The following is a 26,138-nucleotide window of genomic DNA, read 5'->3' on the forward strand; positions in this document are numbered from 1 at the left end:
GGGGCTAATCAACAGTATAACTCACAACCTATCAATGCATCCCATACTATACAATAATAACCCGATATTATATACCACCTTATTATGACACAAATTATTAGAGCGTTAAAAGCAATTTAATCAATTGATTATTTATTTGTCAATTATTTTAAAATGCATATCACTTATTATACAGAAATGCAAATCTTAAAAAATCAAATTATAATAACAGCGAGTTTGCAAACAAAGTATTTGATTATATTATATAAATAATTGATTCGTTGGTGTCGTCAGGATCTGTGTCTACAGTGTTTGGTTCCTCTCTGTGTATAACAAACTGGTAACTCATACAAACTCATACAATCATACACTTAAGTATTGATATAATGCTCGCTCCTGTGGGAAGATGAAAGTGCAGTTATTTGAGTGCAGACACGGGAGCGGCTCATCATTTTCAATGTATGCGGATGACCCTGAGGTAGCGCACCGGCACTAAACCATACCATTACACTTCATAGCATAGAAATCCATACACTCAACTCAACTAGTATTACAAGAATTGGTCATAAATTTTAATTTAAAATATTTAAAAATACATTTTCACCAAAAAACCGATACAATGTATTTACAAAATTATATACAAATGCGTTGCTTATATAATTTAATATTGTGTTAAATGTTTTCAAATAAGCACTGATTTAATGCAAATTTTAGTTTAATCTGATTCACACGTTTGCATTTAATTTGAGATAAATGTGTAAAAAAGCTTCAGTGAGGGAGAGAAACCTGAATAAATAGGTTGAGCTCATAGCTTACCATTTAGTAAAACATTTCACTTGTTTAGAGATGAGTAGAGTTAGAACAAAATTACTACAAAGAGATATTTACCAAAAATTATAATTTTCATTGTTCCCGATAAGGTATTTTCATGAGGTATCATCTACCAAAGTTTTATTAAGTAATTATATAATTACTCAAAAATTTGTTTTAATTGTTTTCCAAACTATTTAAATAGAATATACTTATAAGTTGTTGATTATATTATATTGATATTGATATTCATATTCATATTTTTTCGGAATTAATAATTAAGTTTTGTTTTTTTTGCTATTTCTTTTTAAAATATTAATTTATATTAAGGAGTCCGGAGAACAACTAAAAATATTAGAGAAATTTTTATGGGAACTTTCCTACTTAAAAAAGGTGTCCGAACTCTAGCGCTGAGAGACCTAAACATATTACCAACAGGTTTTCATTTGCTTTAATTGTATAATAGCAGAGAAAATAATAATATCGATAAAAAATTTCATGTTTCCGCTGAAAATCCGGCTTTCACTGTGAGAGTGGTGTATATATACATGTGTGTGTGTGTGTGTCTGTGTGTACATTATGTACTGTATGTGTTAGGTAATGTAAAGATTGCACTAAAATAGTAAAATTGTTAAATCAATAGCATTAAAGCGGAAACCATACAAAACTTGTATTGAAAGGTGGAGTAATTGTTATGAAAACAGGTAGAGATTGAGATAAAAATGTACATAAAAATTGAGAATTTCCAGAATCGCTCCAATATTATAATATCACACCCACTATGACCGGGAAAGGGAAAGGGAGACAATCATTTGACACAACCATATATTACTATTGTCCACATCTTTTATTTTTTTAATTTATTTTATTACTCATAGATATTATGTATAATATAACTAATTTAATTAAAAAGTTTAATAATAATAATAATAATAATAATAATAATAATAATAATAATAATAATAATAATAATAATAATAATAATAATAAAGATTTACTAATGATTGATTGCCTGTAAATGACTGTTATTGAAAATAAAGTAATAATTCATAATTACAATTGAATTGTATTAAAATCGGTGCAAAAGTATTAGGATTTGTACACTAATAGCCTGAAAACAGATGTTGCCGCTGGCATACATGAGCTTAATGGACAATATACAGGACCATAGAGTAGTTGAGTCCATACTTTTGCCATATACTGAGCTCACTTATAGCAACATCAATACCATATCCCTGTCCATCCAAGTCTAACTTGACTCGAGTGCCAATATGAAAGAATTTGTAAGTAAAGCACATTTAGTTTTAACATAACTGCCTGTGCGACACAAATATTATGCTTTGCATTATTGTAATGGTTTGCACACCAATAGACTGATGCATCTGTAACTATAGTATTCAATATAAACTGGGATTGGCATTCACTCTATTCAATAAAAGCATGCCATACCATTGACAACAGGCCCACTGTCCAGCTTTATAGTGACATACCTGCACTCACTCACTCACTTACTGAGTGACTGAGCTGCACACACACCGATACCACCCTCACACCAGCACTCGACGTATTGTTGCTCACCTTCGAGCTTAAGACACATTAGTTTGTATGTATGGTACGACAGACCATACAGTGCTAGCAATTGGCAATACCTCTAATACTAGTAATGACCTCCATAACCCTCAATAGCGGGTATATAGTTAGTATTAGACCCCCAACAACCCCAACAACAACAAAAAAAGTCTAGGCTTTGCTTATTCTTTGCATTGATTGTATAGAAACAACAGCTGAAAGGTCTACACTGAGTACAACACAGTGATGATGAATAGGCAGGTGGGGAACAGTGAGATATAGTGTGGGGTATAGCGAGGACATGCATCGATGGACACACCGACCGACGGATGGACGCTACCGGCTCAACAGCTACTGTAGCCAATGCTATAACACTGCTATTGAACACTATTGAAGACTATTTGTGATCAAAAGAAACTCGTTTTTGGCTCAATAAATACCTCAATTGTGAACCACTTATATCAGCAATGGTATGGTATGTTATAGTTATGGTATGATGGGGTCATCTGCACTACCATTCATTCAATTTAAATGCATTGCCAATCGTTTACATAGTTTTCACTAAACTCGTTAAGTGCAGGCATAGGACATACCTATACCAGTAAACAAGCGTACAAAATATGAGTTAAATATTTTTCAATTTAACACTTTCAATGATTTGCATACATTCTCAATAAGATATATACTGTATATTTCAATAATAGTTTGCATTGAGATTTACAGCTGGAAAGAGGCTTTATTTGCCATTATTGATGGCAACAATACATTACTGGTCGTCCAATATAGTGGTCGGGTAGTAGTAATGATAGTAGTAAAGGTATAGCACTGGTAGTGTATTGGCATTCTTGCAAACAGTGTCGACAAAATTGAATACAGCACTGGATTAACAAAACTAGTGTTAACTGTATAGCACTCCACAAGTGACACGCGAGTGGCACACGAAAAAGGGAGTCTGTCTACACTGCCTGTACCCCTCTGCCCGTATCCCTCAGCCCACTGCAACACTTGGCTTTTAGTCCCTGTGACTGAGCTGATGAGAGACCTATTTAAAAACGACTCAAGACTAGGGGTAGTGACACCGGCACACGTATGTAACGAATAAAGTATATATTATATAAATATAATACTAGATTAGACTACATATGCATACATTGCTATACATTGTGTAGAGTACAGTACATACATGACTAATAAAGGCAATGAAGCCATTGAAGGACAGCTGCACCACAAGTACTGTATATCACATATAACTCTAACACTGCACTGGATTTCAAAATTGAACAAAAAATCACAAAAAGTGAACTAAAGATAAGTCGACAGAATTAGTGATTTTTGGATCAAATATTATGGCAAACACTGAATGCATTCAATACATACTGTATTGCATTAGAGAGGATAGCATTTGAATGATTATAACAGTGAAAGCAGTGATAAAGCAATACAAGCAATGAATAGACTTATTGATGCAAATTTTGTTTGTATTTCCGGTTAGATAACAATCATTTTGTTATTATTAAATCAATTTAATAACTAGCTGTGAACTAATTGAAGCATAACTGAATCAATATATTTTTATAACTATATATATATATATATATATATATGATATATACTAAGATATATTTAGGTAAGTTTTATATATATGTAATATACTGTAAATATGGAAAAATAAAATGATAATGAATTTGAATGATTGGTTTGTTGTAAATCAATGCAAAACAAGATGTTATAAACTAATAGTTAGTATATTGATGTCGGTGTTTGTGTTTGTTATGCGTTAAATTGGGCACTACTTTATTCAATCGGCTTATATTAAATATATATATATATATAATACAAGTGTTCAATATTATGGAAAACAAGGATGTGATGGTTGTGTTGAATGGTATGGAAGGCATGTTTAAAGATAATAGTTGTGGCGGTGAAGTGCACTGTCATTATCACATCAGATGCTAACTTGAAGATGCTTTGCATTGAAAGTCAATTCAATGTTGTTATGACTATAGCAATGCCGTGTCTGTTATTGCCAGTGCTTGTTATGCCAGTATGTGTGCGGTTTGTTGCAAAACTCTTAACTGCCTTAAAAGTAATTGCCAAAGAAGTTAAACTTTATATATATATATATATATATATATATATACTCAACATTTAGTTTATTCCAAGTCCTTAGACCACACAAACCAGTGCTCATATCCCCTCCCATAAAAACATACACCAAAAGGGATGCATATATATAATATAAAGTATACAGTGATATATAAAGATAGCAAAAGCACACAAAGAGCAAAACGTCAATAACTCTGCCCGATAATCGAGCGGCCCATGAAAGCTCTCTCTCTCTCTCTCTCTCTCTCTCTCTCTCTCTCTCTCTCTCTCTCTCTCTCTCTCTTCAACTTCTGGTTTATAACTAGACTAGGATGAGAAATATATATATATATATATATATATATATATATATATATATATATATATATATATATATATATATATAGAGAGAGAGAGAGAGAGAGAGAGAGAGAGAGCAGTTGCAGGTGCGGCACTTCTACCTTGAATTTTTGATGGTTATGCCTCGGAGTAGTTTTAGCTGAGAAAATGTAATCAAGAAAAGAATGAACACAACAGAGACCACTATTGGTGTACTTAGAAGAGAGAGAGAGAGAGAGAGAGAGAGAGAGAGAGAGAGAGAGAGAGAGAGAGAGAGAGAGAGAATAGTTTTAAAGCAGTAAAATATTGGCAAATGACAACTCAATTGACGCATAAACGGACCGCAAAATTTTGACGTCAAAAGAAACAAAAAAGGGGTACCAAAGTTGGCAGTAAATTAGTGAACGACCAAACTATTCTCAAACTATGGTATTGGGTGAATATTGGAGGACCACCTATGCATCAAATGTAGCTATTATTTAGATACCTTGCCTATAGTTTTCTATTATATTGTGCTGTATCTGTGTGTTCATTGCTTATATCTATTGGCGTACCTAATGCTGAGCCACTACGGCATTAAGTGTCTGATTAGAGACTAAACTTAGTTAAGTTTAGTTTATGGCACAAACATTGAGAAAATTGTGAGAATAATGGGAGAAGACTAAAGAATAGTTGTGATTGAGTCGAGTGAGAGTGCATTGGGAGGTATGGTATGGTTAGCTAAGTGTATGGCAGTGCATCTGCTAACAAGAGTCAAACTCAATAAAGATTGGTCTCAAACAAACAATGATTACAAAACGTGATCTAAATATTGACGCTAATAATTCAACTGACAACTTATCGCCACAAGCTATCTATACATACAGTACAACCATCACTGCAATCATCACTACAACCACTGACTTTGCGGTCAATTCAATGATTAAACACAACACTTACTAATCAACATATCCTCAAATGAGCCCAAATGACAGGTTTAGCACTTTTAGCAAACAAACAAATATTTTATTTTAACTTTATTCTCTCTCTCTCTCTCTCTCTCTCTCTCTCTCTCTCTCTCTCTCTCTCTCTCTCTCTCTTTCTTAAACTTTCTCTCTAATCGCTAACAACACTATCACTCACATACCGTATAGTCTCATAACATTACGCTAACATTAACATAACAGTCCTGAGCTTTAAACTTTAAGTCAATACTTAAGTCTAAAATTACTTGAATAGTCTATTTATATTTTTATTGTTGACATCTCTATAATGTTTCAATCAATGAAATTGTTTGTAGAAAAAATAATAGCTTTATTGAAATGTATTGTTATACAGAAATTGGATGCAAACTGCACTGAATAAATGATATATAAAATATTTATTATATAAGGCATATAATGAGTGCTATATTAGTCTTATCTCATAAATAGTTTGTTGTACCCTTTGCTCTTCTCTCTCTCTCTCTCTCTCTCTCTCTCATCTTTATATATACATGTATATATTATAACTATATATTGATATTCTGGTTAATTTTTATTTTTTAAATTACATTAAAACATAAAACAACGCCCAATCTCTCGGTTTTCAGCAGACAATGACGCGAAGCTATATAGCTATATATCTCCAATACCTATAGCTATACAAAAGCAAAGCAAAAAACTGGTTTTACTTACAAAAAAAATGTGAGCATACAGTTCAACACATATAACTACGGTATAATATTGCACAATATTGTCTCAAAAACAGTCAGTCGACTATAGATAAATTCATGCCAACACTTGATGCCATTAAGTTTTGTTTAACAATTATTGAAAATAAATATATGATTTACATATACAGACAACAAAATGACAAATATCTAACAATCAATACATTTTTTAAACCACTCTTTATATTTTACAGAATCTTGAAAAACATTTATTAAACATTATTTTTATACAAAAATCAGCTATTATTATATTATTAGACTTTTTATGTTTGGAGTACAATAAAGTTTCAAATACACTATATTAAAATTGATTTTGTTATATAAAAATATTTTAACAGACAAACCATTGCTTTAGAAACGAGTAAAACTTGAATAACCCACACATTTGAAGTCACACCTGAAAAAAATTACTAAATTTTATAGCTATTGATGCAGTAGTATTTAGTTTGCATTTGTATTTATTTTATAAATAATTGCAAAAATGATAAAATTGTTTGATGATATAAAAATTTGTTATGTCATACATATATTATTCATTTTTTATATTTTCCATTTAATATTGAATATCAATTCAATTATCAAGAATAATATAAATATATTTTTAGAAAATTAAAACAAAATATTTTTTTTTGTAAATTATTTAAATTTATATATAATAAACAAAATTTTAAAATGTTAAAATATAAAAATGAAAAATTTTATTAAATCAACTTAAATTATATAAATTTTAATCAATTCATTACAAATAATTATTTAAATTTTTTTATCTCATACTAATTTGTGAAAAATTTGTAAATTACGTAAGATATTTATCCTGTTCAATTTGAATTATTCAAAATAAAGTTTTTACAGTATATTTTAATTTATATACTGCATTTTGTTAATAAATATTTTTATTTAAATAAAAAGTTTTGCATTAAATCGCTTGCAACTTATATATAAAAAATTAATTTATTTAAAATTTAAAATTTAATAGAGATTCAATGTTAATGTGTGAGAAACTTTTAAGATGAATAAAAACTTACAATAAATAGATTAATTAATAAATTCATTTAACATTTATTAAATAAAATTAAACATAATTATTAAAAAATAATTTAGAATAAATTTTATTTGTTGTTATTTATTAGATTTAATTGCTTACAGAAAATTCATAAACTGTAAACATATGTATTAAAAGTGCTAAATTATTTTAATTAGAATAAAAGTTAGATATATATACCGTATATGTTATAGTATTAATTAATCATAATTAATGTGAAATCATAAGTAATATTGATTGAGTTGAGCTATTTATTAAAATAATTTTGTTGATTGATTATATGGCTGAAACAATTCATTGATTTTATAAATTACTTTTTCATAACGTATAATGTTTATATCAATAATAAAATGCAAAACCAGTTTTATTCAATCAATAATTCATTAGATATTCAATAATCTATGAGATGACTTAATCAAACATATTTTTATATGTTTGTACTAAGTATTTATAATTTTATGGCTTATTTTTCTCTTTTTAAAAATACATTGTGCTGTATATATATAAATTAAAGTTTTATATTAAGCATTTCAAATTAATTATAATATAAATTAAAATTTATTTGTTAAATTTTTAAATAAACCCATATAATTTTAATTTAAAATTCAACATATGTCATCAGTTTTAATGTAAAATTCAAGTTTATTTATAATTATTATATATATTATTTATCAATAATTTCTATATATATAAACAGTATATATATCGTAGGCTATATAATTTGTAGCAGAACTTAGGCATTAGTTAAAAAATACAACAAACAATATTTTAGAAAAATAAAAAATTTAAATAAATTTACTATTTTCTACATATAAACTAATAATTAAATTTGAGAAGTTATACGTTTAATGCATATATAAAAAATATTATATAAAAGAAATGTTGAGCTATTATTCAACTGAAATTATATAACACCTTAAAAACTAAAAGAAAAAAGTAATTCAATTATTTCCTGAAGAATGTCGAGAATGTCGTTAAAAGAATTTATTTGAATAAACTATTGGATAATATTTCTCATAAAAAATTGTCTCAAATATTAAAATAGTGGCGTTTTTTGTGATTTGAATTTACATTTTTTAACGAAAAACTTTTTTCTTTATAGTTCTCATGTGTTTTAATAGAAAGTATTGTTAAATCAGATTACATGTGAAACTATACGCCAATTAATAGATATTATTGCATAACGATTGCCAACTATAATATTATAGTATTGTTAGTTATTTGATGAACGACTTGACAATTTGATAACACGGTTAACAACAGGTAAGTACTGGTAATAAAAATAAATTTATTTTAAAAAACTGAGGATCTGTATGTGCGGGCACTGGTAGGTCCTAACTGGTAGGGCACCGGTAAGTTAGGACTGACATCTATAGTGTACTAATTGTAATGCATTGTCTACTTAAATGTTACTTTGTTTCAAAGCATCGTTTGTGAGCCCTATGTTTGGCTCGACTACTGTCTACACACTGTATGTATAGTCCATTGAAATACATGTCATATGAATACAGAATCACTGAATAATTGAATCATTGATTATAATGTGCTTTAAATGTTTGGCATTTGATATTAACTTCACTTTACTATAAATTTTAAGTTTTGTTGATTTCGGATAAACTTTCAAATGATTTGAATGACAATTGTATTGCAATCGGAAAACAATAATATTATCAAATGGTTTGAAACTGTGATTACATTTCATATAATACCTGTATTTTAATATTAAAAGCAAATAAATTGATAAATAGTTTACAATACAAAACATGTTTGTTGTCATCAAAACAAATCAATGAATGCATTGATTTAAGGCGTGACCACTCATGTGATGACATGACATGACATCCATGTGATGAGCGATGACTTCTTTAGAGGAAGAGGTTTCCAAACATAACATCTTCAGAGAAGTACAGTTCTCGCTCTGTGAAGATGTTAATCAATTTGAAAATGTAAGACCAATTAATCACCTGATGATGAATCCAATCACTAAATGCATGTATTTTATCTTTGATTTGATTATTTAGGTGAAGAAGTTATTACTGTCGGGCGGCGCCAAGTTTTTCAATTACTTGTCCGACAATGTAACTCATTTGATCGGTGATAATGCTGACCACCATTTTGTGTCAGAAGCTGTCGAGATCTATGAAATAACAGTTGTAACCGTAAGTTATGATAATTGATTAAATCATTTTTCTTTTGCTTATTGTCTTTATTTTTATCTAAAGAGTCGATGGGTTTGGTTATCAGCGAAGGCTTCCTTACTTTTACCGTAAGTTATTGAAAGACATTTTTAAATGTTAACCAATAATAATGATATAATGAATGACAGAACCGCCGGTTTTTCGCCATTCAAGAATCAACTCTTCTCAAACATCATTGCCTGTCCATCTAATATATCGGGAATTGATGCTCAAACACTATGGGCAATGATTACATACTATGGCGGCTCATTTCGACTACAATTAGAGCCAAACTGCACTCATCTTATATCAACAAAACCCGAAGGATTAAAGTATAATAAAGCGGTCGAAACCAAAGATGAGATTAAAATAGTTACACCCGATTGGGTCATTGATTCAGTTAAGAACAAAGCGCTCTGTGATGAAGATTTATATCATCCACGACTTCTCATATTTAACAATCAGTCATTCATTTCGGCCAAATTAGAACTGACTGATACTTCCACGCATTCTTTATCGACAACAACCACTACTGTCACTTCCATACCATTGACATCAAGTACTCCACAACTTGCATTAAGAACTGTTTCATTGCCAACAACAGCAATGATAACAACATTTTCAATCGCACCGCCACTTCAAGCAAGTCCCACATCAGTTCAGGGCGGAAGAGTTCGAGTATTTTTACCACCACAGCATCAGGTGAGGCTCATGCAAATGAAACAAAATCAAATTAGACAATTAGGACAGGGAGTTGCACCTCAACAACAAGTGGTTCAAATGATTCAGAGACATCCATATGCTCTATCACAACATTCTCAGCAACAACAACAGCAACAACTACAACAATCAGATCCAAATCAACCATTAGATCCTAACCAACAGTGGAATACAAATCAACAAATGATAGTACAAACCTCTCAAACCGGTGCACAAAATACATATACAACTCAACCTATTCAAGTCATTTCTCAAAATTCAACTGATTTGACAAAACTGAGACCAATTAATACAACACTTATGGCTGGACAACAGCCCCGACAGGTTTATCTTGCAGTTCAGCAAACAAGACACCAACATTTTATAGGAATGTCTCAACAATCACAACAGAGACAACCATCTAATATATTAATACAACAAAGAGGACCAAATGTACAATCAGTTAGACTACAACAGGGACAGCAGCATCTCATACAACTTCAACAAAGACAACCAATTAGTCTTCAGTCAGCTCCTTATGTTAGAACACCACAACAACATATTATCATACAACAGCAGAACCAACAGGCTATTCAAAGACAGCTTCAGATACAACAACAACCACAACAACAAGTATTACAGGTTTGATAAATTACCGGTAATTGTTTATCGATACTAATATTAACAAATGAATATTGTTTTAGTCAAATCAGTCTCAACCAAATCAGACACAAATTGTACCACAAATTCAACAGAGAATGACCGCTCCGCGAATACCTCAACAATTTATTCAACAAAACCAAATAAGAGGTCAACCAATACGAGGACCATTAGCTCAACAACAAATCATATCGAGTGCAATACAAACTGGACAACCAAGAGTCTACATGAAAGGTCAACAATATGCAATACAAGGACCGCCTCAACCACAACAACAGCAGCAACAATTTGATCCACAGACACAAACCCAACATCAACAACAATTTATTAGAGCACAGACACCTCCGGGTCAGATGCAATTTATTAGAGGTCCTCAATGGTTATCTCAGGATCAACAAGTCATTCAGCAACAACATCCACAACAACAACCACAACCTCAGCAACACTTAGTATCTATGAGACCGCAACACATTCTTGTAACTCAATCACCACAACCTTCACAACCAACTCAGCAACAGATAATACAATGGCAACAACAAGAAATTCAAAGACGACAACTCCAACAACATCAAATACAACAAAGATTTCCATTGTCTGCTGGTGTAACACCCGATAAGGTTAGGCCGATTGTGTCTGTCGTAAGTGTTTCTTCTTCAGCCAATACAGATAGTGGTGCGACTGCAGCGACTTCGACCTCAACCGTTCGCAATGCGCAAACACCGCAAACCATTAGCCCTAATATAGTTCTCTCGAACAGCCAAACCATACCAAATACCAATACAATCTCTTTGTCAGCACAAGTAAACCCAGTAAGCACTTCCAACACTACACCGACTACTGTCACTTCTCCTATAGTAAATCCTAAAACTAAGACAGCTTTAGCTAATATGCTTAATAACCGACTTCAAAGTGGGATTACCAATCCTATCACTACCAGAGGTGACGGAACGACCACATCTAATAATGGCTCCCCTACTAGTGTTTCCATTTCGGGTTCTCTATCTCTTTCCTCTTCTACTTCTTTGACAAATAAAACAGGTTTTGGTTTTATTGGATCTCCTGGTGTGGTAAGGATGACATGTCTTCAATTGAATTATGTTATGTTTATCAAGTTTGCATGTTTGGCATCACATCGCATGAGTTGATTCATTGATTGGTCCATTACTTAATTGCTTATTAATTGATTTTTTATGATTGTTTAAAACTTAACACTTAGTATTAGTTTAAATAAAGCCGATAATTATTAGTTGTTTGGATTATCATAGGCCATGGGATCAAATATAAAATCTGATGATTCTCAGGCCAATCAATTGATGCAAATAAGATTTTATGCTTACGAACCAAACGTCCAAATTCCTAACCAACGGTGCCTTTTAGGATGTGTTTTCCATTTATACGGATTTGAAAATTTGGTTGAAAAGAAATTAATTGATTTATGGATTAGTAAATTAATTAAAATGGGTGCCGAAGTTGAGACCACATATACTTTAAAATGTACACATGTTTTATGTGACAACACTAACAGTCCATTCATTCAAAAGGTTTGTCATTAAATTATTTTTGAAAATATTGCTAATTTGATGATTGTATTAGTGTATAGAAGATGGTAAACGATGTGTAACAGTGTATTGGATCAATGAAGTGATGGCAACTAAGAAGATGTTTCCTCCGATTAAATTTTATCATTTGCCCCATTCTTTTGGAGACATCAAGCCCTGCAAGAATCATGTAATATAATAGTAATTGGTTTAACAGTTTGTTTATAACGGTATTAATGATATATTAATGTGCGTTTTAATTGTATTTGTAATCAGATCATAACAATGTCTAATTTTGAAGGCGAAGAAAGATTAAGAATAAAGGAAATGATTTTGAAAACAGGAGCCAAATATACCTCATATTTGACTCAAAAAAATTCTGTAATTATATGCAAACGGTATTTAGTTACTTAATGATTATTATTTAAAAATAATTTAATATAAATACAGTATATAATGATTAAAACATTTCAGTCTTGAGGGCAACAAATATAAAAAAGCAGTTGAATGGAGACTCGCTATCGTCAACACACTCTGGTTGCATGACGTGCTGTTCGGCCAATTGGAACCGTTACAACTGTCAAGTATTCACAAGAAATATCAAAATTTTGATTCAAAAACCCCGTTAAGAATTGAATACTCAACTGTTCAGCAAATGATGAACCCATGGAGACAACCTGTTCGAGTGTCTGAAGATGTTCTCAAGAGTGGAATCGCTGAGATTAATGAACAAAAACAGGATAAAAAAGACACAAATGGCGAATCTGATACCAATAACAACGCTACTACTACTACTACTACTACTACTAATAATAATAATAATAATAATAATAATAATGAGAACACAATTGATGATAATAATATAAATAGTAGTACTGCTAATAATAGTAATATTAATAATAATTCCTGCAATAATATGGATGATAATAAAATTGATAATAATAATATAAATGATGATAAAATTATTACCGAAAATAATAATAATAATAATAATATAGATAAGAAAGAAGATGATGAAAAGAAGAGGTCGTTTGAAGATAATAGAGAGGAACCATTGAATAAGAAGCCGAAAGTTGAAAACGAAATAAACAATACTCCGTTAACACCATTGACTCCAATTGCTCCGATGACTCCCATTGTTCAGATGCCTCCCATTTCCATCAAAGAAGAAAATATTTTTAATAATTTATTGCCTGCAATACCATTACCAACACTTCAAATAAATCCAGAAACCAACAAAAATATCAAAGTTATGTTTACATCAATAAAAGATTTAAGTCGTAAAGAGTTGCGATCAATTGTTATTAGTCTTGGAGGACGTGTCACTAATAATAGCAATGATTGTACGCATTTAGTGACTGATCGGATCGTACGAACCGTTAAATTTTTATGTGCCTTTGGTTCGTGTAAATTCATAGTCACGTGCGATTGGGTGCGAGAGTCTGGAAAGCAGCACAAGTTTGTCGATGAAAATGATTACAAATTGTCTGATCTAACAGCAGAAAAACAATTTGGCTTCAGTTTAGAGCACTCTCTTAGTATAAGAAGTGATCAAATTTTTAATAGTCATGTCTTCTATATCACCAATGGTTGTATTCCTTCACCCAAAGTGCTCAAAGAGATCATTGAGTCAAACGGCGGACAAGCGGTCATAACGAAGAGGCCAACTAAAAGGCAATTACAAAGAATGCAAGAAAATGGTCTAAAATTTTTAGTTATTTCTTGTGAAAATGATCTCCACTTATGCGATATATTTCATGTCCGAGAAGTTGGTATGTATTTGTTTAAAGCATTTTTATAATTATTTATTTATTTTATTTTTATTTTCAGACGTTATGAACGTTGAATTTATTTTGTCGGGAATTCTTAAACAAGAACTTGACTTCGAGTTGTATGCATTTAAACACAATATATTAAAAGATAATCAAATATAATAATAAACAAATGTCTTATAAATATAATAATGATTTTTAAATGTTTCTTTGCATTCCATTGAGTGCACAACTTGAATGCTGAGGAGTGGTATCACCGATCAGACCGGATGAGCCCTCAGGGCTGTGCTTTTGTTTCTTCTTTTTCTTATCTTTTTTCTTCTTTTTCCTTTCTTCCTTTTCTTCTCTTCGTTTCTCTTTTTTGTGTTTCTTTTCATGAGTTTGGACCACATCTGAGATCTCTGAATGAGAGTCATAAGCGGGTGTCTCTCCGCTTCTCTGTTTGTTTTTCTTATGTTTGTGTTTCTTGCGCTGAACGCTCTGATTCATCAGTCGGTATTGTTCCGGAAGCTATCGGATAATCACAACAATTAATATAACCACAGACTTTATATATAAGCAGTTGAAAGTACGCACCGGTCCGGCGTGTAGTCGGAAACCTAACAATTGATTTGCTGTTAATGGTATCAATTCTTTGCCACCAATTGGAGGCTTATCAATGAGTGCCCGAAGAGAACTATCATATAAATCAATTCAATATTATTAATATGTAATCTTTATATATCTTGATGTATGACTAAGTGGACAAACCTATTATCTATATGTGCCGGAGTGTCTATATTTCCCGGAAGGTTCGGTAAGAATGCACTCAACTGGTCCTTCACCTTACGTCCCGAGAATTTGTTATATGAATGCTCTAAACTATTCTTCAGAAGTAGATTTGCAGAACCCGTTAATTCGCTCTCAGCTATCATATAATATGACATACATTACCACAAAATTAATTGCAATCAAATTATGGTCACAAACCTGGAGGTTCTTTCATCAAATAAAAAGGTCCCGAATGGACAATCACTGGTGTCTTTCCAAGTGATATCGTTGTCTTCAATGTGCCGGTACTGTCCTGTCGCGGAACAACTGGTGATCTATTGCCGCGAGGACTCGATTTGGGCGAAGAAATCGGGTTTTCAGGTCTTCTCGACATTTCGGACATCATTTTCACATTTAGGTCACTGACTGTCTATGACTTAAGACAATCAAAAAAGATGCCAAATGTGGTCAAACATTGAATGACTTAACGGATCAATCAATGATTGTTTGACACAATCTTTGTCTTCACTGTCGCAACAATTGTGTCAATCAATCAAATGATATAAACATTAAGTGATTACTGATATTAATATTAATATTAAATGTCAGCCAATAGTAGTAATCACTGCTATTGTGTTCATTGCTATCATTGTATTCATTACTGACATCTATGTGACTGAAAATCTCTCAATAATTACATAATAGTTAAACACTTGAATGCATTTCAATCATTAAACACTTATTTTTATTTTCTATTAACTTTTATATAAAATATTTTTTTATAATTATTTATATTAACCACAAATTAGTAAATATTGTTATTTTTATATATCAGACAAATAATGTATGTTAAGAAAGAGTACTTTACTTTTACATTAATATACAATTTTAATTTTTTTAAACACTTTATACATTTAATTAATTATTAAATATTGTTCACTAAGTCCTGAAAGGACTACATATCTGCATTCTATATGTCTGTCTGTCTGTCTGTCTGTCCCACAAAATTTTTAAATTTTGATTTCAGATTTTGATAAAGCATCAGAAATAATTTAAGTTATGGGATCAGTATTAAAATTTTGATATTTTGTCACAAACATCTCGTCTAAAATAAAAAAAATATTTTATTTTATTTTTAGGTTTAGATTTGTGTAAAGCATCAAAAATTAATTATAGTGAATATGCATTTAAATTTTTATCTCTTTTTAGAACTTTGAGAAAATGCAAACGAATTTTTATTTTTTATATTTATTAATTTAAATAGTTTAAGGAGGAAAATGAAGTGATTTTTATATATGTTAAAAAATAGCTGATTTTCATTTTAAATATTGCACTTAAATAACAAACAAAGAAACAGAACTAAAGTTTTTTGTTCTATAATTCTGAATCATTTGATACCATAAATGACTAATTTTGAGTTTATTTTGTTATATTGAATCATTTGTTATACAGAGCATTTGAGAAAATCCAATCAAAGTTGAATTTTTTATTTAAAAAATAAATATTATTATGGTATCAAAACTATTTATCGCATAATGATAAAAATGTCACTTAAAAAGTGTCAACAATATATTTTTTCATAATAAAAATTCCCAAATTGACACTTACTGTACATATTTAGCACTAATATGAGCCAATGTGTCTCAAATGCACTCTATCTCTGAAGTCAATTGTAATATAATATTTATATTACATAAGGAGTTGGTATGAAAATGCTTTCTATTATTCTCAGTTGGTTTTTGTATAGTATTTTAAATTTTATTGTTAACTTATATTACATTACTCTGTTAACTATGAAAATAATAATAAATTGCTGATTGTTTATAAGTTTTCAAATTAAAATTTTATACATGAAATAAACATAAAATATAAATTGACATAAATTGTTAGTACAAATTGAAACTTTAATATTATTAATCTGTAAAAATAAACGACAATTTTTTAAATATTACTAATAATATTGTTTACATAATTTGTTATATATTTAACTAAACTATGATATGTATAATATATCATAAATTATATGCAATTATTATTTATGTAAATATAAAACCTTAAACTTTGAACAAAATTGTCTTAAACTACTGTATATACTGTATATTATTATTACTTATTTGTTGTGTCTATAATTCACACATTTTGGTCAATGAAAATGTTGTTAAAATTCAATACTAAATATCCATCTGTTTATTGGTTGCTTTAATTAAGTCATTAATTAGTAATTAATTAGTAATTAATTAGTCAGTGATTATAATTAGTTATAAATTCAAGACTACTGTAGATGTAGTCATACTGTATATCGATTGTCATATATAAGTCCCGCCTCTCAACAGTTGTCATACATTATAATACTGTATATAAGTTTATGCAATGTATTGAATGTCCGCCCACTGGGAGTGTCAAGTGATGTGCTTATGATGAGTGATGTTATGATATTAATAAACATAACATTGAGTCTAATGTTATTGAAAATGATATGATATGTCAAACAATACATTAATATTAGAGTAGAGTTTGGTTTAGTTATACATATGATTGTATTGTAATGATTGGTGACCTTAACAGTGATGAATGCCATTCATTATACAGTAAACTACAGTAGATATCATGTGAACAATGACTACAAATATTATATAGTATTACAATAATTGTTAGTTTTGGTCCACTTTCAGACCAATCATTGATTTAACGCACGGATCAACTGTTGACCAGTTAAGTGATGGTCATATAAATTGGTTGTCTGTTTAATGCCCACAAAACTCTGTGATCTCTGGATTTTCTCTCTCTCTATGTCTTATTGAATGCTCAATAAACTAATGGCAAACTTTGGTGATTATAACAGAAATATTAATTTATTTGATAATTTGATTGTTTTTGTTGTTGTATTGCATTTCAATAGATTTGTCAGTATTCAAGTCAAACGGATCCCAATTGAAGTCATTGATTGTGATTATAATTAATGTTATATTTATGTCGATAAGCCATTCATTGAAACAATCGCTACAAAACTCTATTTTATTATATAATTATTTAATGCAATCAATTGAAAGCAATACTACTTTTTGTAAATTATGGCAAATATTAGCGCAAACTGTGATTCAATACAAACAACAACTAATAATAAGGTATTTCTTTTGTAGTTATATAGCATTTTGATAGTAATTGAGATGATATTTGTTTGATTGATGTCTATATATAGGACTCCAAAGCCAAGTCAAGTGAAGTCACATTTGAGGAGTCAATTAGTTTATTGCCTTCAAGTGATGCCAATGTAAATAGTCTTAATATTTATCATCACAACAATAATAGCAATACAAATGAGACCTCAAAGCAAAACTCAGGTCAATCTACATCGTCGACAACAATCGGCAGCAATAATAGCAATCATTTTAAGTCAAATAATTGCCAAAACAATAAAAGAGTTGATATACCGCCTGATGGAGGCTGGGGTTGGGTCGTAGTGTTCGCCAGTTTTATGATTAATTTTATATCAGACGGCGTTTCCTTCTCTTTTGGTATTATTTTCTTGGAATTAGTCGATCATTTTGGTGAAAGCAAAAGTAAGACATCATGGGTTGGGTCACTGTTTCTATCAATTCCATTAATTACTGGTCCCATAGCCAGTGCACTAATTGATCATTTCGGGTGTCGCCGAATGGCAATTATTGGCTCAATTATGTCTTCTACCGGTTTCATTGCCGGTCATTTTGCCAATAGACTGGAACATCTGTTTATAGCATTTAGTTTTTCTGGATTGGGATTAGCTCTGTGTTATGTCGCTAGTATTGTAAGCGTTGCTTATTATTTCGAGAAAAGACGATCCCTGGCCACTGGTTTGGCAGTTTGTGGCTCTGGTTTTGGGACATTTTTGTTCCCACCTCTCACTATATATTTACTAAAAGAGTTTAGATGGAGAAAAACTCTTTTAATTATTGGTGTGATTTTTCTCACAATTATTATCTTTGGGGCCTTAATGAAAGACTTTGATCTTTATTTTAACACAAATGATAGCAACGATATTGAAAGAGCTGACCATAATTGTGATAATAATAATTCTAATACTTTATTATCTAATAAAACATTTAATAAAATTTGTAGTGAAGATCAAAGTAATGAAGAGGAGATGAAAATGAATGCCGATTCGAGATTATGTTCTTCTCTGATCCACATTCCCACATATTTTCGACATAATGACGGCAATACTGTCTCCCATGAAGTGATTAGCGAATTGAGTCTTAAAAAAGGTGGATATTTAAGACGACTTTTGCAAAGACATCCAAAATTGGTTGCCTTTATTATGCCTCAAGAATACCAGAATTATGACTTAAATGTCAATAAATCTTTGGTCACAAATGCTCTTTCGTTAAGTCCTACGACAAGAAATTCAAACGCAGTTCAATCAAATACAGTATTAAAAATGCAGTCAAACAAAACAAATGCAATAAAAAAAGAGTTAACAACTGATACAACCGGTAATTATTTAATGAAATCTAATTTGGTTCCAATCGGCGAATTGTCTCCACTTTCATCAAATTTGTTACGAAATTTACGTCTACAACGCGGAAGTATTACCTATAGAAACGCAATGCTTAACATTAAAAAATATAAACTTCGCGCATCCAGTGCTCCCGATATTTACCGAAACTCTATGGTTGCTATTCATGAAAAAGTATTGACTAGTTTTCTATTGAATTTATTTATCATTATTTTAATCTAAAAATATTTAAAACTTTTTTAGAGTGGATTTCTTTACAATTTGAAAGATGTCTTTCTAGATATGATAGATCTGTCAAATTTCAAGAGTTTTCGTTATTCTTTGTTTTGTTTTTCAAATTTTCTACTATATGTGTGTATAGACGTGCCGTATGTCTATTTACCCGATCAGACCATCATTTCGGGTTCGGCTGATAAGGACTCATTCTCTTACGTCATTTCAATCATCGGTATATTCAATACATTAGGAATTGTAAGTTAACTGAATATTACCGGTAATATTGATATAATAACAATATTTCCACTAATATTGTATTTATTATAGGTTTTCGTGGGGTATTTTGGTGACAAACGATGGGTCGATCCATCACTACTTTACAGTTGTTTTATAGTAATAAATGGATTTTCTTTGGCTATAATCCCGTGGCTTCACAACTTCTGGGGAACTGCTATAATGGCTGCTCTCTATGGGTTTACCATAAGTGCAAACTATGCATTAGTATCAATCATTTTAGTGAATCTCATATCATTGGATTCATTCACTAATGCATACGGACTCTTGTTATTAGTTCAGGGGTTTGGTTCACTCGTAGGACCACCCATTGCGGGTATATTACAGTATTGATGGTATTGCACATAATGTATAAAACTAAAGTAAATTATAATTAATTTAAAGGCTGGTTATTTGATTATTTTGGTGATTATAACGTGGCTTTCCATTTGACCGGTATTTGTATCTTTATTTCTGGTGCACTAGTCGTCCCAATTACCAGATCTTCCAATTGTCTGACCGTTGAGGACGACTTCACCGAAATCACAGAGTCTAGTCGTCCGAATAGTCCAAGAATTAATGACTCGATTCATTCAAGTGAGACTCAAGAAGTTACTCAAAATCAATTGATGCCATCACTCATGACATCCGTGGACACTAAAAATCTAACTTTAAAAGTATTAGATAACGGATTCAATAAGAATGTATTGAAACCAAACGCGAAATCTTTTGATGGTCTCAACAACTCATTGATTGGTTCTAATATTGTTTAAAATATTATCTCATTTTTAATCTACAAATTGTGTGATTTATTAATCTTATTATTAATAATTATTGATTATTATGACTATCTATTATTCCAAATGTTATTATTATTCACGATTAACTTTATTCTAGTTATTAGAGTTTAAATGTATTTTAAGCTATTTTAATCTACTTATTATTATATTTATGATAATATAAATAATGTTATATAATATATAAAATTTTCTGATGTATTAATTTTAAAAAATTAATAAAAAAAGTATTATCGCAAATTGTTGTTTTTTACCAAGATTTTAATACCACAGTGCTTATAGCATTATTTAGATAAAAGTATACTGGGTTTAAATAATAGTATACATAATGGAATTTATATTCGGGTAATATTAATCAATGCATACATTGAGATATACATTGATTTGAATTACCGGTAATAATAATAATTATTATAAACTTTTAACATTACGTCAACTTTAAAGAGATTTATTTCAAACAAAATGTAAAAAATTGAGAAAAATTAGCATAAAATATAGGGATTTGAAAGTAATATATAAATCACTTATAAACTCGTCGTTTACATGATTTACTCTTTACTTTCTTTGACTTCTTCTTTGGTCTCCTCTTTTGTTTTGTTTTCATCTTTTGTGTCAGTATTGACCACTTTATCACTTACATTGTCTGATTCTTCCTCATGTGTGTTGTCATCGTTTTGTTTGTCAATTAAGCTAATTTTGCTCAAATCAGAAGTGATATCGTAATCAACTTTTTCTGAAACATATTCTTTGCATTCTTCAAACACTTGTTTGAATTTCTGTGCGTCTAATGAATACAAAAGACATTAATTTTTTTTTTATTAATCATTATATTAATCATTGGTTTTTCATACTCTCAATATTCCCGAAACGAATGGCCAGTGTTTCGGTAGATGGTGTTTCATCGGACAAATCGGCGAAAGTGTTCCAAACAAACACTTTTTCGCTGTTCTGGTGATTCTTAAGCTCCATATGTGGCATAACTGATGATAAGTTGATAACAATTATATCATAAATAATATAACAATCAATCAATAGGTGTTAATAATTACTGTAATGATTGGCGCATAACTTCAAAGTCTTGTCTCTCCTCATTAAGATCCTTACGGCGCGAATCTCTCTGTGTTTAAGAATCTTGATTTCTCCGGTTCCGCGCTCTTTGAATTGCGGCGTCTCTTCCGAGTCATCAAATCGGTAAAGTTTGGCCCGACTGGTGGTCACACAACTTATTGTATTATTGAAAACACAAAATACTATTTGACTTACAGTTTCAGCACTTCTTCTTCATTTTCTTCGAGCGTCTGAAAGTCCACTAATGGTAACTGAATTATGGGATCAAAGTGTATGTCAGGATTGGATTCATTGCTTTCAGACTCAGTGCGTTCCCGATGACTGTCGGATTTGGTCTCGTTGTCGACGTCCTGTTAAAATGACAAACACTTAGTGACATATCTTTGTAAATCATGTCTTACTTGTGCCACGGATTCACTCATAATTGTGTGTCCAGTGATTGCTTGTTGTGATTGTTGTCAACAATGAAAAGGGTTTTTCACACATAAAATAGCGGCAAAACAAACGTATTGTTTATATACTTATGAATACAGTATTCATGTGTTTTATGTGAGCGCGTACTTTGAATCCCTGATCCCTATCACTCAAACCATTGCATCTAATTTACCTTAAAATGTTAGCTATGTTTTTGACATTTACTTTTGACACTTATTTAAATTAAGTATAATCTTAGATATATTTTTTATAATAAAAATGTTTTTATTAAAAATAATATATAAAATACAAGAGATTCAACAAATAATAATTTTTTTTTTGATTAAATATTAAGGATTGCAATCGATTTCTTGTAAAATTCTTGATCTCATTTTCTTATTATCATTTGTTATACAATTAACTAATCCATGTATTTGTTTAGGATTATACTCTTTTCTGGTTTTAATCCATTCAATGAGTGCTGACTCTGTCAGATAAAAAGCTTTGATAAACTCTTCTACGAGTTCTCGTTCAGGAATTGGTTTAATTGTTGTCAAACTGTCGACTTTTGTCAAGAATTGTTGAAAATCTAGTTGCATGAGAGCCCGACCTTCATTGGAGCACTTCTTGGACTGTGAAAAACCTTCAACGAATGTTCTGTTAGAAAGTCGTAATATTTGATCCCATAATATGTTATATACATCTTTGGGTATTTGTCGGCCATTTAATTGTTTATCAAATACTTGATTCAAACGCATACTAAAAATCTGAAGTTCACGTAATAAGAGATCGACGTATGAGTTATGCATCGAAAGTATTTCTCTTATATTCCACTGAGTTGTGGCCATCAGTGACACGATGTGCTCGTATTGGACACACTTGACAGTCACCCACATATAAATAGGTTTACGTAAATCACTAGCAATTGAAACAACCTATTATATCAATAACCGGTAAATAACGTATAAAATGTTAATAAAAATGAGATCAATTCAAATGTTATCAATTTGTCTTACATTATTAAAATAATGATTTAAATGATGTTTTTTATCACTGGTTAAGAGACTATCGAGATATGGTTGTAAATACTTAAATTGTGTCGACAAAACCACACTTTAAAATAATAAACGTTTATAATAACAGTGTTTATATGACAACATTTAATACTTACAGAGACTCAACCGCTACCACTCTTTCAGCTAAACCATAAAGAGTTTCTGGTGAAGACATGTTAACAAGTGATGAAAGCACTGGAGTCTCATATTTAATGTTAACATTATTATTGTTATGTGATTCGGCGTTTGTGTCCAATTTATCACTGATCAGCAAATCATCGGCAATACGTTTGAGCGTTATTTTCATTTCATTAGCGAGTGAACTGTCGGACATAATGAGCATATCTCTGGCGAAGAACTTATAGACAACATATAAATAATAATCAAACAATTGAAACAAACAGATCATCGCATCGAAAGCAATCGGACGCAAGATTGACATCATTTGTATATATTTGCCGAACAAACGCAACACATTTAAAGTGGTATTTGTCATAATTGGTTCACCGATAGTCATATTATCATTGCACTGACCATTAGACAACTTCCGGCAATTGTTTTCCATATCGTTATCTTCATTATTGATATGTTGTGATGAATTTATAGCTACTTCGATGCTATCGATTTCTTCATCATCATCGGTATCAAATGGTGTCTTTAATTTATCATTTGATTGAAGAAAATGTTTTGAAAAATAATACTTTTGTCGTTTAGTGGGCGATGAGTTTGGTGATAGTGTCAGCTTTTGTGATGGAAGTTGTGTTCGTAAAAAGTGAAACTCTTTTAAATCAATTAAACTAAAGTCAGGTACAGAACAAAGAGTCCAAATTTCGTTTTCAAGAAATACTTTTAGTTCAGACATACAAGACTTGTGATAGTTTTGAAAATAATTAATAGTTTGTTTATGTATAGAATTTTGAATGTCTTCGGATGTATTGCCACAAAATTCTTCGCCGATTTCAATCATTTTTTCGGTGACACCAAGAATTTTGATGAATTCGTCGAAATTATGAAACGCCAGGTTATGATTCTGTATTAAAATTCTGACTTTTTGCTGTACGTCTTGCCAAATGCGACCCAACCCGTGCTCTAACTTTTGAATTACAAACTCTTTATCAAACTCTATATTTTCAGCGCCGATATTATAGACAATATTATCACTGAATGCCGTGACATCCTCTCTATGAAACAATAGTATGCGATAATAGTTTGACATAATATCCCAAAGAGCTTTGCAAAGATCTGTAAGACACGCCAAGAAGCTATCAGTTGTCAAACATTTACATAATTCATTGTATTGTCTCTTATGATAATTCTGAGCGTTAGTGTTGGCATTGGTATTGTTGGCAAAGAGCTCGACATAACCTAAAACAATACTGAATGCTTTGTTATGTATGGCACCGGCAAAATGCATCACCAATTGATCCATAGCTGTCTGAATTTTGCCCAATAAGTTATAGGCGCACATAATCTTAATGTATACATCTTTATTAAATGTAAGACACATCTTACTGAGCGCCACATCAATCTGCTCTTCAGTCATCTCAAGTGTGTCCTGTAGTTTAGTATTCAATTCACTGATACAGTTATAATGTTTAAGACTTGAAACCACTTTATGGCACTCGAGATACAATTGTATGGCTCCCGTATAGTCTTCATCGTCTTCAAGAAGTTCACGCAATCGTACATCAGTTTCTTGTAATGTTTTGATGGTTTGCAAAGCTTTTAATAGTGATTTTAAGACTTCTCGGCGTCGATATGAGGCAACTATTCCGAGTCCAACACAAGTAAACTTACACTTTGAACAGTCCAGCTGTTTGCGACCCGATGTACACACTTTGATGGCATCGCTGAGACCGGTCTGCAATTTGGTCACTCTTTCTAATTCTGTYTTATATTTTGTTTCATTTTTCAATATCAGATCCGATACTTTCTTTGACACAACAATTAATTGTTTCTTAAGTTTAGTTTTCTGTTCAATCAAATAACTTAAATTCAACTCTTTAGGTAAGTCGTCAAAGATTAGCTGCTCAGCCATATATGGATCAGTAATATCTTCATAGTATTTATCTTCAATACATTCAAGTATTTCAGACTCGATGTCCGGATTGCATATATTCATTGGATCCGAGTTTGACTCTCTGCTGGACTTTTCTTTCATATAGTTGTTGACGAACTCATCCTTCCTGAGCTCATTCAATGGCAAATCTATGGCATCTTTCTTGGTATTTGTAGTTTGATATGAATGACCACTTGATAAACCTCCAGATGAGCTCTTTAGCCAAACAATCAAACACATCATTTAGATTACTGTAAAAATCAGTTTAATTTTCAATCAAATACCTGTCGGATGAATGACTTGAGACTCAATTTTCGGCTTAAATCCATTGACAAGACTTAATGGTCAACCAAATGACATGACGATTGCCAATCAATGACTCACTTCATAACAATTACATTCATATCATATGTTGAAGTCATCCATCACTTCATGGATGGCAACAGTGATGCCAATTGTGTTATCAATTTTAAACATATCATATGATTATAAATATAAATATTTACTTATTATTAACAATTAATTATTAAAAACGACAATTAATTATAAATATATTAGAAATTTAATTAAAATTTTTTAATTCATTACAAATAATTAAAACAAATATTTTGTATTCAAAGTTGATATCAATTATAGTAAACGTAACGCTAT

The 26,138-nt window shown here is 30.7% G+C and overlaps 5 protein-coding genes across 5 annotated transcripts; 2 read left to right on the plus strand and 3 right to left on the minus strand.

Annotated features, from left to right (window-relative positions):
* Positions 1–9,035: 9,035 nt before the first annotated feature.
* On the plus strand, positions 9,036–14,529 carry LOC128965532 (PAX-interacting protein 1-like). The gene is made up of 11 exons (XM_054312239.1): positions 9,036–9,460; positions 9,536–9,673; positions 9,737–9,780; positions 9,841–11,032; positions 11,095–12,117; positions 12,316–12,591; positions 12,644–12,778; positions 12,865–12,986; positions 13,063–13,514; positions 13,587–14,360; positions 14,419–14,529. Exons 1-11 carry the CDS (start codon positions 9,371–9,373, stop codon positions 14,520–14,522), a joined length of 4,350 nt encoding a protein of 1,449 aa, XP_054168214.1. The 5' UTR covers positions 9,036–9,370; the 3' UTR covers positions 14,523–14,529.
* Positions 14,471–15,709, minus strand: LOC128965588 (mediator of RNA polymerase II transcription subunit 19-like). The gene is made up of 4 exons (XM_054312299.1): positions 15,330–15,709; positions 15,111–15,267; positions 14,937–15,036; positions 14,471–14,870 (listed from the first exon to the last, which is right to left on the minus strand). The coding sequence occupies exons 1-4, from the start codon at positions 15,514–15,516 to the stop codon at positions 14,559–14,561; spliced, it is 756 nt and encodes a 251-aa protein (XP_054168274.1). The 5' UTR covers positions 15,517–15,709; the 3' UTR covers positions 14,471–14,558.
* A 1,841-nt stretch (positions 15,710–17,550) lies between these two features.
* Positions 17,551–20,969, plus strand: LOC128965587 (uncharacterized). The gene is made up of 6 exons (XM_054312298.1): positions 17,551–17,939; positions 18,010–18,235; positions 18,310–19,779; positions 19,849–20,076; positions 20,149–20,431; positions 20,500–20,969. Exons 2-6 carry the CDS (start codon positions 18,182–18,184, stop codon positions 20,865–20,867), a joined length of 2,403 nt encoding a protein of 800 aa, XP_054168273.1. The 5' UTR covers positions 17,551–17,939; positions 18,010–18,181; the 3' UTR covers positions 20,868–20,969.
* Positions 20,970–21,337: 368 nt separating this feature from the next.
* Positions 21,338–22,478, minus strand: LOC128965619 (ran-specific GTPase-activating protein-like). Its single transcript, XM_054312348.1, has 5 exons — positions 22,361–22,478; positions 22,155–22,309; positions 21,941–22,098; positions 21,743–21,871; positions 21,338–21,675 (listed from the first exon to the last, which is right to left on the minus strand). The coding sequence occupies exons 1-5, from the start codon at positions 22,379–22,381 to the stop codon at positions 21,440–21,442; spliced, it is 699 nt and encodes a 232-aa protein (XP_054168323.1). The 5' UTR covers positions 22,382–22,478; the 3' UTR covers positions 21,338–21,439.
* A 245-nt stretch (positions 22,479–22,723) lies between these two features.
* LOC128965533 (syndetin-like) lies at positions 22,724–25,928 on the minus strand. The gene is made up of 4 exons (XM_054312240.1): positions 25,772–25,928; positions 23,545–25,703; positions 23,390–23,486; positions 22,724–23,308 (listed from the first exon to the last, which is right to left on the minus strand). Exons 1-4 carry the CDS (start codon positions 25,814–25,816, stop codon positions 22,724–22,726), a joined length of 2,886 nt encoding a protein of 961 aa, XP_054168215.1. The 5' UTR covers positions 25,817–25,928.
* Positions 25,929–26,138: the final 210 nt, after the last annotated feature.

This window comes from Oppia nitens, unplaced genomic scaffold (assembly GCF_028296485.1).
Source record: "Oppia nitens isolate AA-2021 unplaced genomic scaffold, nextdenovo-longstitch-racon4-pilon3 scaffold17_pilon_pilon_pilon, whole genome shotgun sequence".
In the NCBI taxonomy this organism is placed as follows: Eukaryota; Metazoa; Arthropoda; class Arachnida; order Sarcoptiformes; family Oppiidae; genus Oppia; species Oppia nitens.

Excerpts from the sequence above, each read along its gene's own strand:
- LOC128965532 (XM_054312239.1), top strand. The coding sequence starts at position 9,371 with ATGACTTCTTTAGAGGAAGAGGTTTCCAAACATAACATCTTCAGAGAA. Across the intron at positions 9,461-9,535 it reads ATGTTAATCAATTTGAAAAT|GTGAAGAAGTTATTACTGTC; the intron begins GTAAGACCAATT and ends TTGATTATTTAG. Across the intron at positions 12,118-12,315 it reads TTATTGGATCTCCTGGTGTG|GCCATGGGATCAAATATAAA; the intron begins GTAAGGATGACA and ends GGATTATCATAG.
- LOC128965588 (XM_054312299.1), bottom strand. The coding sequence starts at position 15,516 with ATGATGTCCGAAATGTCGAGAAGACCTGAAAACCCGATTTCTTCGCCC. Across the intron at positions 15,268-15,329 it reads TTTGATGAAAGAACCTCCAG|CTGAGAGCGAATTAACGGGT; the intron begins GTTTGTGACCAT and ends ATTATATGATAG. Across the intron at positions 15,037-15,110 it reads CCGGCACATATAGATAATAG|TTCTCTTCGGGCACTCATTG; the intron begins GTTTGTCCACTT and ends TTTATATGATAG.
- LOC128965587 (XM_054312298.1), top strand. The coding sequence starts at position 18,182 with ATGGCAAATATTAGCGCAAACTGTGATTCAATACAAACAACAACTAAT. Across the intron at positions 19,780-19,848 it reads TGGTTGCTATTCATGAAAAA|AGTGGATTTCTTTACAATTT; the intron begins GTATTGACTAGT and ends AAACTTTTTTAG. Across the intron at positions 20,077-20,148 it reads TATTCAATACATTAGGAATT|GTTTTCGTGGGGTATTTTGG; the intron begins GTAAGTTAACTG and ends TATTTATTATAG.
- LOC128965619 (XM_054312348.1), bottom strand. The coding sequence starts at position 22,381 with ATGAGTGAATCCGTGGCACAA. Across the intron at positions 22,099-22,154 it reads GAAGAAGAAGTGCTGAAACT|TCGGGCCAAACTTTACCGAT; the intron begins GTAAGTCAAATA and ends TGTGACCACCAG. Across the intron at positions 21,872-21,940 it reads GTTATGCGCCAATCATTACA|TTATGCCACATATGGAGCTT; the intron begins GTAATTATTAAC and ends ACTTATCATCAG.